This window comes from Haliotis rubra, unplaced genomic scaffold (genome assembly GCF_003918875.1).
Source record: "Haliotis rubra isolate DU_JTF1 unplaced genomic scaffold, ASM391887v1 Scf76, whole genome shotgun sequence".
NCBI classification, from domain to species: Eukaryota; Metazoa; Mollusca; class Gastropoda; order Lepetellida; family Haliotidae; genus Haliotis; species Haliotis rubra.
In genome coordinates this window covers 2,518,172-2,532,650 of record NW_025767479.1, presented here as the reverse complement: position 1 = coordinate 2,532,650, position 14,479 = coordinate 2,518,172, and the positions used below count along the sequence as shown (strand labels likewise).

General features: G+C 39.1%; 1 protein-coding gene and 1 non-coding gene across 2 annotated transcripts in view; one reads left to right on the top strand and one right to left on the bottom strand.

Moving 5' to 3' along the window:
• Positions 1-196: 196 nt before the first annotated feature.
• LOC124260325 (transcription factor 25-like) overlaps positions 197-14,479 on the bottom strand; it is a 32,963-nt gene continuing 18,680 nt past the window's right edge. Inside the window, 10 exon segments of the mRNA XM_046694604.1 lie at positions 197-403; positions 2,586-2,661; positions 3,261-3,340; positions 4,894-4,984; positions 7,850-8,008; positions 8,418-8,443; positions 8,445-8,537; positions 10,065-10,172; positions 10,728-10,833; positions 11,433-11,525. Coding sequence (XP_046550560.1) covers positions 197-403; positions 2,586-2,661; positions 3,261-3,340; positions 4,894-4,984; positions 7,850-8,008; positions 8,418-8,443; positions 8,445-8,537; positions 10,065-10,172; positions 10,728-10,833; positions 11,433-11,525 — 1,039 coding nt within the window.
• On the top strand, positions 6,095-6,167 carry Trnat-ugu. Its single transcript has one exon. It is a non-coding gene; the product is annotated as a tRNA-Thr (tRNA).

The following is a 14,479-nucleotide window of genomic DNA, read 5'->3' as shown; positions in this document are numbered from 1 at the left end:
TATGAGTTCCCCCTAAGCTTTCCCTCCTACTCTTTATTCTCCCCCACCCCACCAGTATGAGTTCCCCTAAGCTTTCCTCCTACTAAGATTAACCTTAACTCCCATTCTTTAACATTGCACTAAGGTTACCTTAGTGACTGAGGATCACCTTAGTGCTTTGTGAAAGGAGGCCCAGGTCTCATGTTCCCCCTCCCCCTCAGTCCCACTCCCCCTCATCCCTCTCCTCCCCATCTTCATCCTGCCTGTTCTCCACTGGAGGCTCCACAGGCTGGATGTTGTTCAACAAGTCCCGCATGGCATCCATCAACACGCCAATGCCTCTTCGCAAATTGTTCCCTTCTGGGTTATCTCCCCCTGCAGCGCCCTCTGCAGCTGGAACTGCTGCTGGGGCTGGATCCGGGTCCTGGAATAAAGTGGCACTGATTATGAGCATGGTGAGAGTGAAAAATGAAAAATGTTCTGAAATGAATTGAATAGTATTTCAGTAACAGTGAGTGAGTATGGTTTTACGCTGCTTTTAGCAATAATCCAGCAATATCATGGCAGGGGACACCAGAAATGAGCTTCACACCTTGTACCCATGTGGGGAATCAAACCCGGTCTTCAGCGTGACAAGTAAACGCTTTAACCACTAGGCTACCCCACCGTCCCATTAGAGTTACAGCATTATTCACTTATCAGTATTATACCTCAACCTGGAAGTGACAAAGATGGAAGTGAAACCAATAAGACTTCTTCTGAACTGCTTTAAACTATATTTCATTAACATTATTCACTTATCAGTATTATAGTTTAACATTTGAATCTGAGCAAGCTGGAGGTGACAAAGACAGAGATATGGAGCCTAAAAGCACAAGAATAATGAAATATGACAAAGAATATGAAAGGGAGAAAATCAAGATTCACAGCTTATCCTGACACATCTAAGGGACACTAGACTGCTTTAGCACCAGTTTGGTGAAGAAATACAACATACAACATATCCAAACAAAAAGAACTTTCTTTTCAACACATCCACACTCTTAATTGCAAAGCAACTGTGCCAGTAGGGCAAGGCTGCTAAAGGACAAGGCTGCTAAAGGACTTATGAAATTATTCAAGGACTCAGAAACATGGTAGGACATTTTCAAGTTTGGTGAAACCAACAAATAAAGTGCATGAGTGAGTGAGTATACTTATACGTTGCGTTTAGCAATATTCCAGCAATATCACGATGGGGACACAAGAAATGGGCTTCACACATTATACCCATGTGGGGAATCGAATCTGGGCCTTTGGCGTCACGAGCGAACGCTTTAACCATTAGACAGCCCCACCACCCATACAAGTATAATCGGGGAAACTGGGATTCAAACCTCAAATCATTGATTTCAAGAGGGAGTGAGTGAGGTTGGATTTACACCACTTTTAGCAATATTTCAGCAATATCACGGAGGGGGACACTAGAAATGGGCTTCACACATTATACCCATGTGGGGAATCGAATCCGGGCCTTTGGCGTCACGAGCGAACGCTTTAACCATTAGACAGCCCCACCACCCATACAAGTATAATCGGGGAAACTGGGATTCAAACCTCAAATCATTGATTTCAAGAGGGAGTGAGTGAGGTTGGATTTACACCACTTTTAGCAATATTTCAGCAATATCACGATGGGGACACTAGAAATGGGCTTCACACATTATACCCATGTGGGGAATCGAATCCGGGCCTTTGGCGTCACGAGCGAACGCTTTAACCATTAGACTACCCCACCACCCATACAAGTATAATTGGGGAAACTGGGATTCAAACCTCAAATCATTGATTTCAAGAGTAAGTGAGTGAGTTTGGATTTACGCCGCTTTTAGCAATATTTCATGAAGAAATACAACATACAACATGTTCAAACAAAAAGAACTTTCTTTTCAACACATCCACACTCTTAATTGAAGCAACTGTGCCAGTAGGGCAAGGCTGCTAAAGGACTTATGAAATTATTCCAGGACCAGAAATACGGTAGTACATTTTCAAGTTTGGATTCAAACCAACAAATCAAAGTTCAAGAGGGAGTGAGTGAGGTTGGATTTACACCACTTTTAGCAATATTCCAGCAATATCACGATGGGGACACCAGAAATGGGCTTCACACATTATACCCATGTGGTGAATCGAATCTGGGCCTTTGGCGTCACGAGCGAACGCTTTAACCACTAGACAGCCCCACCACCCCTACAAGTATAATTGGGTAAACTGGGATTCAAACCTCAAATCATTGATTTCAAGAGGGAGTGAGTGAGGTCGGATTTACACCACTTTTAGCAATATTTCAGCAATATCACGGCTGGGGACACCAGAAATGGGCTTCACACATTATACCCATGTGGGTAATCGAATCAGGGCCTTTGACGTCACGAGCGAACGCTTTAACCACTAGGCTACACCACCCCTACAAGTATAATCGGGAAACTGGGATTCAAACCTCAAATCATTGATTTCAAGAATGCCCAAAGGGATGCAACTATGCAGATAAAACTGTGGCACCTCAGACAACTGGACCAAATGTGAAACTCCTATATGTAGCATTCACACAGATGTACACTTACATTGGGGTTGTAGTTGGGCAACAAAGACCTGAGGAAGAGCGAAAGTGAGCTGCCTCCTTGCTCCCCTCTTCGACCCCTGAAACAGACAGTAATTGTACATCACTACCTTTAATAGAAACTATCAATATTTTAAGCATTTACATACATTTATACAAAATCAATCAACAGTCAAAGCTACCATTTCCCAAAGTATGAGAAACTGGTGTTATTCTTTCCATGCTACTTTCCTTTGTGTCATGTTTCTGTAGCAATTCTGTTATCCATCCATAATTATCACTTGCCATGATTCAGCTGTAAATACTTTACATTCAAGAGGGATCTTGTGGACCTAATAGTGCTTACATCAAGCTCGGAGTCATGCACACATGGGATTACTTCAAATAACTTTAGACTTATGATAAAGTCACCTTGACTTAACAGAAAACCTGCAAATTACCATAAACAGTCAGCAATAGACTAACATCTATAGGTATTTTACAGAAAATCATTGGTTTCTACATATGTTGATAGAATACAATAAAAGGAGCACAGAGACTTTCTTCATTTTCAGCCTGAAACTGTTGTAATCTGGACTTGCCACACATTCTAGACTTGCATGGTTTGCATTGGGTATATTAGTTTCAGGGTCTGTATGACAGACTAAGTCAGCAACTTCTCACTTTGTTCTTAGCTCACCTGACTTGTCGTTCATAGGTTGTTACAGCATCATGAGGAGGCAGAGGGTCGTAGCTCAGAATTGGAGATGTCGTCAGTTCCTGGAAGTAAGGACATTCATCAACTTGTGACTGTAAACCCTCATGAAAATATCCTGCCATTGTGGCCCTGTTGTGCAGTGATACATAATGTTGGCACTACTGATACAATGACGTTACTGTACACTGTGAGTGTGAGTGAGAGAGGGATTACAGGTACAGACCATATACACACATTAGGGCTGCGCAATACAACCAGTTTACCGGTATTTACCGGTTCAGACATGAAAACGATACGTATTGCGATACGCTGATCGAAAACCGGTATTTTGACTTGCATTTGGAAAACTTCGTAACACTCGGAAATCTTCGGATATGTCCTTGTTTCATTTGTGCCAAATATTATTCACATTTTTATTTTATCATGATTAAAAGTTGTTATTAAAGCTTAATCAAGCCTAGTGATTTTGTTGTGTTTTCGCTCTATAAATCAAGAAGTAACTCCATTATAAGTAGTTTTTTGTTTAAAAATACTTCATGCAATATATTGCAATACATATCGCAATACATGCTTTCGCATCGCAATATATCACAATATGAAAATTCTCTGCAATACCCACCCCTAACACACATACATGGGTGTGGCAGTTAGCCGATGTCAGGTAATGTCTTATGAGGTGTTGGGTTCTTTAAAGAATAATGTCACGACACTGGAGTAGACAGAAAAGTTTCTCTTCCACTAGACCAGCCATATTTATTCGGGACAATCTGCATGTTACATAACTGCATAGGATAGTGCTTACCTGTAGTTAATAGCATTAAGCAAAGGGATGTCTGTTGGCCTATCATTATTTTTAACTATTGCAGTTACAAACAAGATGTTGTCACTAAGGTGGCACAATCCCCCGCCACAAATTATCAAATCAAACTTAAAAAGTAACAAAAGTGAAGGTCGTAGTTTCCTTAAGATGAAGTCAAATGTCAACAAAAACATGACCAGTCTATCTTGATATCTTGCTCTGTAGCTGTTCATACACAGAAATATTTTCAAGACTCACTATGACCTTGACATGAATGTCATGGTGTATGAAATATGCAAAAAAATAGTAGTAAAGAAATTGCTTATCAAAAAATATTCATGAGAAGTCTTGAAAGTCTATGAAGAAAATCCAGTGAACCGTTCTTGAGATATCATGCTGAAATCTTCAAAGTGTCGGTGTGACATTAAAAATTAAGGGAAGGTCACCAAAATCGACTGGGACCTATGCCTTCCCTATATGAAGCTTGATGTCAAACTTGGGGAAAATCCAGTGAACGGTTCTTGAGATATCTCGCTGACAAGGGTAAAACATTAAAGTCCCCATGTGACCTTGAAATTAAGGTCAAGGTCACCAAACCTGACTGGGACCTTTCACATACTGTGATGAACCTAAGAATGAAAAGAATCTAGTCAACGGTTCTTAAGATATTCCAAATCGGACATACGGATGTATGGACAGACAGAGCCTAATACTATATCCCCCGTTTGGCGTTAAATGTGTGGTGGGGGATAATAACACATGAGATCAGTCAAGCATAATGTCAGGGAATGTCTCTCTATCCATTGATATACTTACTGGTGGAAGTTCAGCTGTGGCATCCTTGATCTCAGACACGATGATGTGCCGGTAGATGTTACGTGGTGTGCCTTGGTACCGAATACTTCGCCTGTAGATCAGATGATATCTTTGAAATGTTTCATTTATGTCCTCCAAAATAATACAATATCGTTCAATACAACCATCTCTAAGATTTATCATGGAAATCTACATTGTGCTGAGGAAAAGGTACCGTGCTTGCTATTATATCACACTGATGTTGTGAAGTCTTGCCAAATTAACATTCTAAGGATGTATTATCAGAGATATTCTAACATTGCATTTGAACATTAGATCCAAAATCAGCCTCTGAGCAGGTCCTGATAAATCCCTGCATTTCATCTCTTTTACTTATCTTTTGCAACACATGAAAAGGATGAAAATTCAAAACATGACTTCTTAATAAAATCTGATCCATGTCCCTCTCTATTAATTCATAATACAAAATCCTTTAAAAGAGGTTTAAGTTAATCTGTAATTTAATCTCGTCTTTTATTTAAGGGGAGTGGCGGTCAAGTTTTTCATGCACTAATCCCTTGAAAATAATGACCCTCTCCAAATGCTAGTAATATTTTTAGCTGACCCTCCCTATGTCCTTGTGTACCATATATTAAACAATAAAGTGTCATTTTTTCCCAGTACTCTTTAGGGGCGGTGGGGTAGGTTAGTGGTTAAAGGGCTCACTCGTCACGCCGAAGATATGGGTTCGATTACCTACATGGGTACAATGTGTGAAGCCTATTTCTGTGTCCCCTGCTGTGATATTGCTGGAATATTGCTAAAAGTGGCATATAATTAAACTCACTCACTCTCTATTCTCCACTGTAGCACAGGTTTACATAATTTGCATTTCTTTCAGAACTGAGTATATGATAAATGACTCATTATGTCAATATAGTTTACAAGACATAGTACATACACTATTCCAATAATATACTACACACAATCAAATAATTCCCAATCATACCCTTTTCAATACACTGTAAACGACTTGTACACATATGGTACACGAGTTATTGATCACACAATTCCTGCCTCAGTTTGTGCGAGAGGCAATGTGTATAGCACAGGTACCAGGTGTTACCTGTAATCAATACAGGTATTGTGTTTGTTTACCAGGTCTCCTGGCTTTCTGAAAGGCTTGGAATGACTCCTGAAACATCTTGACACACTAGTATAAGCCTCCATAGCTCAGTGGTTAGAGCACTGGTCTTGTAAACCAGGGGTCGTGAGTTCGATCCTCACTGGGGGCTGAATTCATTTTTTTTAAATATGTAATTTTTACGAGGATTTTTGAACAGGATGAATTTTGTAATTTTTACATTACAAATATACTTGGCTTATTAAAATTATATCTAAATATTATAAAAAAATTCTAGGAGCATGTCTTTTCTGTATCCAATAGTACTATTCTTTAAACAAAATACCATCTATTTTTAGTTTAACTACTCCTTGAAGCTTAGTACAATTCCTTAATAGGAAACAAACCTGTCTTTCAACTTCAAAGAAATTAATATTTCATCAATGGTTATTTCACTGAAGCTAAAGAACAAATATCACACAAGCATTTGAGTTGTGGTTACCATGGTTACAAACCTGCATACAATACCGGAATATTGCACTGTCCATATTTAATAAAACAAGGGTTGAGATAAGGTGCTGCAATTTGTAGTGGAAGTTACATTATTTACAAATGTCAGAATCCTATTTGGGTGTTTGAAACCAAGTTTCAGGCTTACTATGATGCTTGGTTTGATAGCACCATAACCTGACGACCCTGCTTCTCTGTTGATCTCAATAAAACCAGCATCAACATGGGTTTTCCTGCCCCATTACGTTATCATTTGCTGTTATTCCGAAATTTTACACCTCCCAGCAGCAATAATCACCCATCCTCTTGATCAATCTATAAGTAATATCTACAACAGCCCTTAATAAGACTGGTACCACTTCTGTCGCGAAGTTTGTGTTGTTGTGGCAGATTCTGACAGTGATAGGATCGGTGGGGAGGGAAGAATAGTGGAAATTGACGAATCAAAGTTTGGAAAAAGAAAATTTAATAGAGGAAAAAGGGTTGACGGTCAGTGGGTTTTCGGGGGAATCGATCGGGAATCCAAAGACTGTTTTTTTGCATGTGTGGACAAGCGTGACTCTGAGACACTAATTCCAATAATAAAGAAATACATCAAACCAGGCACCACAATAATAAGCGATTGTTGGAAAGCCTATGACTGCTTGAAGCATGAAGACTTTCTCCACTTGAAAGTGAATCACTTTCGATCCATTTCAAGGACCCCGAGAGGCGGAGCACATACTAACACCATTGAGTCCTCTTGGGGTGCTTTGAAAAGATCTCTTCCACGATCAGGCACTACTAAGGGGTTGTATTCTTCATATTTTGAAGAATTTTGTGTAAGAAGGAAGTACTTAAGTAACAGGGAGGACATGTTTATAGCTTTCTTGGAGCTTATCAGTCGTGTATATAAACCCCATGACAGAGATGATGAAATTGTGCATGTGAGACGCCCCTTCGCTCCCCTGCAACCCGATGCTGACGACAGTGCTGACGATTTCGTTCTGTGAAGGTAAGCATCATATCTAATGTCTAATCTAACCCTAAACCCTAACCCTAAACCCTAATCTAACCCTAAACCTAAACCCTAACCCTAAACCTAAACCCTAAACCCTAATGTCGAGTATGCAACATAAAGAAAACGCCGTTACTAAGGAACTCAGTTGCGCACATTTTGTGCGCAGTTATAAAATAAGCTTTCAAAGATGGCGGAAGGTATCCGGTATTCTGTAGTCTTGCCTTTTTATTGTTTGTTCATGGTTTTATTATGCAACCCAAATGCAAATTTGTTTAATTCAATTTTATAGCAAACAGATATACTCCTCTAGTACTGCTAAGCCCAGAACAAAGTGATGGCCTTACTTTTGCCTGGCGTCCTCAACCAGCGGGTCCTTCCTGTCCACTCTCGACAACACCTCCTTCACATTCCTCTCCAGCCAGGTCATAGCATCAGGCTCCTTCCAACAGGAGAAGCTCCGCCCGATGTACAGGGCTATCAGCTGCTTCAGCGCCACCGTCTGACTGTCAAATAGAAGGATGATATTTGTTGTGTTAATCTCACCACAATCGCCTGAAGTGTTCAGCAGCAAAACTGGTCTTATAGTCCCTGCTAACTACAGTAAATACCAAAACACAGTAGCTTAACTATCTCGTTTCCGAATAAACATTGAAAAACGCTGGCGGAATTTGATGAAATACTTTAAAATGGTTTTGTTTTGATCTTAAGGTTTTTATAGTTGGTGTCAGAATTAAAGATTTTAGTATCATGATATGTATCGTATTGCCACCCTTATATCGGGATTCGCATCAGATTGCAGCTTCAGTGCACAATACTTTAGCAATATATCGTCATGACTAAAATTTTAGTATCATGATGTATCGTATCGCAGGTTGTATGCCAATACCAGCACTACTGGCATTAACTACTCACCTGTTCTGTGCTGCCGGCCCAAAAAAATGGATGTGATGTGACAGCACTATCTGGGTTGACACTGCACTTGTCCAGCAGTGGCAACAGGATGCCCGGAAACATGATCAGGCTGGACTGAAGCTACAAACAACCACACAGTTTGTAATGTTTAAACATCTTGTCACAAAGTATAACCTCCCTCAGGGTTCTACTAGGCAGATACCACACAGTCTTTTTATCCACAACTAGTCCCACTAAAGAGTGTGGACATTGGAATGATTAAACCAACTAATACTGAAGCATGGAAGACTTATAAGATAGAATAGAATAGAATAATACTTGAATGCCTTTTCAGGAATTTGTGTTACATCAGCAGAGCTACTGACACATTAGAGAGATACCAAACATATTTACATAAGTTCTTTGATTTAGGTATCTTCATATTTGTTTAAGAGAGATATGGTACTTGGAATAAAGGATGTACGGTCTCTCTTAGTTTTCACAATTGGAACTTTGTAGCGGCGGCCTGAAGGGAGGAGGTTGTATTCCAAATTTAAGTAGTGAGTAGGGTCAGATATGATTTTGACAGCTTGATTCACGATTTGCCGCTCATATATTGATGATAAACATTCAAATCTGCCTCCAGCGATTTTACTTGCAGTGTTAACAATTTTGTCTATTTTAGATTTGAGATGAACTGAGAGAGACCCATACCAACAATGAAAGGAAAATGTTAAAATACTCTGAATAAATGCTACATAAAAAGATGACATCACAGGTGGGTTAACATTAAAGATCTCAGTTTACGCATTAGATGAAGACGTTGTTGATACTTTTTGTATAGGGCTTCAGTGTTAGAGTTCCAGTTCAGCTTAGAGTCAATGAAGGTTCCCAGATACTTATACTCCGACACTGTCTCAACACATTCACCGTTGATTATCACTGGAAGCATTTCTGTGGGTTTACTCCGAAAGTCAATTATCAGTTCCTTTGTTTTTGTGACATTTAAGAGTAAGTGGTTTTCTGCACACGAAGTCGTCAAATGATTAATGTCCTCTTTATACAGTTCTTCAGAATCAGTGTCGTTCAGTTTGCCGACAATTGCTGCATCATCTGCAAACTTTACAGTTGAACAGGTTGAATTCGAGCTTGTACAATCATTAGTGTAAAGGGTGAAAAGAACAGAAGATATTACACAGCCTTGTGGTGCACCAGTGTTGGTGGTCCATTTACTCGATACAGCCCCGTTAACTTTCACGTACTGCTGTCTGTCCACAAGAAAGTTTTCGATCCACTGTTCGATAGGTCTGTTGTCATAAATACACTATGTATTTTACTTCCTGCTGCTACAGTGGTCATTCCAGGACCACAGTTAAAATGTGTATGAATCCAGGCAAAGTTACTTGCCTAATTAGACACCAAATATGCTTCAGTTACTGTGACTGAAGCTCAAGAAGCTCTCAGGGGTCAACTGCAAAAATCGGTCACCCATCAAACTAGTTTCTGTAACTAATTTTGATTAGTTTCACCTGATTTGTTGCCTATGTGCTGTATAATGACAGAACCATGTGCAACCACATGCCTCCACATTCATGCCTGTTATCTCCAATATGCACATGTAGAGAGAAAACCGTGAATCTTGTACATATCTCACTGTGCATAACTCACCAGACTATCTGCAGCATCAGTACTTTCTTGGTTTTGATTGGCTAGGTGGAACATTGCCAGGGGAACAGAGAACGCAAAGTTGGGCAACTGGGTCAGGTTCCGATGCGCCTGCAAATCACACATTCCAATGTAAATACCATAGCACTGTAGCTCACCAGGGTATGTTGTCAAGACTTTGAAATGTCAGCTAACAGTGTGACAGTGAGTGAAAGAGTGAGTGAGTAAGGTATATGGTGAAACAAGGTGGCACTTAACCAGTAGGCTACCTCACCCTAGCCCCTATAGCCAAAAGAATTATGGTTTCCCATAGTTACAGATTTCTAGAATATGAGGTAAATGTTTTCAAGAAACTAATTTCTCACTAGTTTATATTTTCATATGCCAACACAGTGAACTCTCTTGGTAGGCAAGTTTACCTTTAACTTGTATCATAAGGACTCACAGCTTGAGTGTGGATATACCTAGAACACTTTGATTTGAAAAATAATTGAAAATAGAAAAAAAACATAATACTTCCTGCATCTTAAAAGCAAATTGTAGATAATCAAAAATTAATTCATTGCAGCTAAAAGAACTCAAAAACTGAAAAGAGGGTCACCTATTGCCCTAAAGATCCAGTGTGTCTAAGCATCTTTAAGTACCCGGCTTTCTAAATCAACTCACCTCCCACTCATGGTACATCCTGATGAGGAAGCTGAACTGTTCAGCTCGCAGTGCATAGAAGTCAATCATCAGCAGCACACACATAGGGTCACCATCAGGGTCCAAGCTGTAATATCATGTGTGACCTCATTCAATCAACAGTGAAAAATATAACATGAACCTAGAAACATATTTAAGTTTTAATTCAAGAGAATTTGTTTGTTTGTTGTTTAATGCTGCTCACAACTATATTCCAGCTATATCGGAGAGGCCTGTAAATAATCAAATCTAGACAAGACAGTGAGTCATTTCATGAGTTAAGATCGACATTACAAGACAAACAAAGATTTTACCAATTTTTACACCCATTCTAGTAGGAACATAGTACATTCAAAACAAATATGTACCAAATTCCAGATTTTAAATAGGGCAATATATTCAACATTATAGAAATCTTTTCATTTGAAAGGAATAATACCACACTTTTGAAAAAAGAATAATAGAAATGTACATGAAAAACTCATTGTCTTCCTTTTGTAGATCACTTACCACTGGATGTCACAAAAATAGTAAACAGCTAAATATAAAGAGAGCTTGTTAAAAAAAGCATACAAATATATGTTGTGTACAATTTTGACACATCATGGTAATAGATTCAGGTTCGGTTAAACTGATTCCTGTTCAAATCCTCTCTGTATCCTTTCTCAATGACGAAATAACACCTACCTGAGAAGAAGTTTACAGAACTCCAGAGCAGTCCTGTTGCACCCCCTCTGTCCAACTGACGATAGATGGCGGCACAGGCACAGGTACATTGCCCTGTAGACATACAAACATCATACAACTTGTACAGTGTAGACATACAAACATTGTATAGTTAGTTGAGTAGACACACAAACATCATACAGCTTGTACAGTGTAGACATACAAACATTGTATAGATTGTTCAGTAGACACACAAACATCATATAGCTTGTTCAGTAGACACACAAAAGTCATATAGCTTGTTCAGTAGACACACAAACATCATATAGCTTGTTCAGTAGACACACAAACATCATATAGCTTGTTCAGTGTAGACATACAAACATTGTATAGTTAGTTGAGTAGACACACAAACATCATACAGCTTGTACAGTGTAGACATACAAACATTGTATAGCTTGTCCAGTAGACACACAAACATCATATAGCTTGTTCAGTAGACACACAAACATCATATAGCTTGTTCAGTAGACACACAAACATCATATAGCTTGTTCAGTAGACACACAAACATCATATAGCTTGTTCAGTAGACACACAAACATCATATAGCTTGTTCAGTAGATATACAAACATCACATAGCTTGTTCAGTAGACACACAAACATCACATAGCTTGTTCAGTAGATATACAAACATCATATAGTTTGTTCAGTAGACACACAAACATCATATAGCTTGTTCAGTAGACACACAAACATCATATAGTTAGTTGAGTAGACACACAAACATCATATAGCTTGTTCAGTAGACACACAAACATCATATAGCTTGTTCAGTAGACACACAAACAGCTTGTTCAGTAGACATACAAACATCATATAGCTTGTTCAGTAGACACACAAACATCATATAGCTTGTTCAGTAGATATACAAACATCACATAGCTTGTTCAGTAGACACACAAACATCACATAGCTTGTTCAGTAGACATACAAACATCATATAGTTAGTTGAGTAGACACACAAACATCACATAGCTTGTTCAGTAGACACACAAACATCATATAGTTAGTTCAGTAGACACACAAACATCATATAGTTTGTTCAGTAGACACACAAACATCATATAGCTTGTTTCAGTAGACACACAAACATCACATAGCTTGTTCAGTAGACACACAAACATCATATAGCTTGTTCAGTAGACATACAAACATCATATAGTTTGTTCAGTAGACACACAAACATCACATAGCTTGTTCAGTAGACACACAAACATCACATAGTTTGTTCAGTAGACACACAAACATCACAGCTTGTTCAGTAGACATACAAACATCACATAGCTTGTTCGGTAGACACACAAACATCATATAGCTTGTTCAGTGGACATACAAACATCATATAGCTTCAGTAGACACACAAATGTCATGTTTGTTCAGTAGACACACAAACATCACATAGCTTGTTCAGTAGACACACAAACATCACATAGCTTGTTCAGTAGACATACAAACATCATATAGCTTGTTCAGTAGACATACAAACATCATATAGCTTGTTCAGTAGACATACAAACATCATATAGTTTGTTCAGTAGATATACAAACATCACATAGCTTGTTCAGTAGACACACATACATCACACAGCTTGTTCAGTAGACATACAAACATCATATAGCTTGTTCAGTAGACATACAAACATTGTATAGCTTGTTCAGTAGACACACAAACATCATATAGTTCTTTCAGTAGACCCGTGAAGATCCGGGGTAGAATAGGTCTTCAGCAACCCATGTGCTTGCCATAAAAAGGCGACTATCTTGTCGTAAGAGGCGACTAACGGGATCGGGTGGTCAGGCTCTCTGACTTGGTTGACACATGTCATCGGTTCCCAATTGCGCAGATCGATGCTCATGCTGTTGATCACTGGATTGTCTGGTCCAGACTCGATTATTTACAGACCGCCGCCATATAGCTGGAATATTGCTGAGTGCGGCGTAAAACTAAACTCACTCACTCACTCACTCACTTTCAGTAGACATACAAACATCACATAGCTTGTTCAGTAGACACACAAACATCACATAGCTTGTTCAGTAGACACACAAACATCATATACAGTCAAATCCCGATGAGTCGAATGCCGGTGTCTTGAATATTATGCATAACTCGAAGTACCTGTCGGTCCCGACCATTCCCTGTTATAGTTGTCATCATTTGATTACCGGTTACACGAATTCATCTCATAAATACACACGATGACTCGAAAAGGAAATTTGGTCCCATGAGATTCAAACAACAGTAATCTTGTATACATAAGCCGAAGTCAGTCAATGAGAAGTTAATTGGTGTAGCTAACTGAACCAATTAACAAACCAGCGCAGCTCACACCTTTCCGCTATTGTCGGGTGAGTTCAAAAGGCAGATTAGTGATTTTACGGAAACGGACGAATTAGCACATGACATTGAGTTAACTCAATCAAATCGGTTGCTTTATATAGCAGCTTTCATTTGGTTATTACTATTCATGATCTGTATATCGTGGCGGAGTAACAATGTTCCCAGCAATCTGGCCAAGAACCCAGTCTAAATCCTGGGGGGATAACCAGATCGGAAACATCAACTCCAAACGTAAGCCCATTCTAAAAGTGCACACTATTGACAAGAAGTTTGCAGCGATCACTGCAGTGGAGGCAGGTACCAAATCCAAGAGTGAAATTGCGAGAGAGTTTGAAATTCCACCTAGCACTCTTTCTACTTGGTTGAAATGAACATTTTTCCCACTTGGCAAGCGTCCGGGAATTTGTGGATAAATGTAAGGGAAATTCACAGAAACAAACATTAATGTCAGACTTTTTCCAGAAGTGAGTTCGTCTTTTTGAAGTAACAAGATTCCAGATGGCGCCAAGTATATCTAACGATTGCCGATAGATTTTGTTCACGGATTTTAAGAGGTACATGTATTTTGTATTTCATTGTGCTAGTATTGAAACGTGTTCTCATTTATATACTGTTTGTTTCCATTATCTATGTCACCTAATGTATTGTTGTGCTATATTTTGA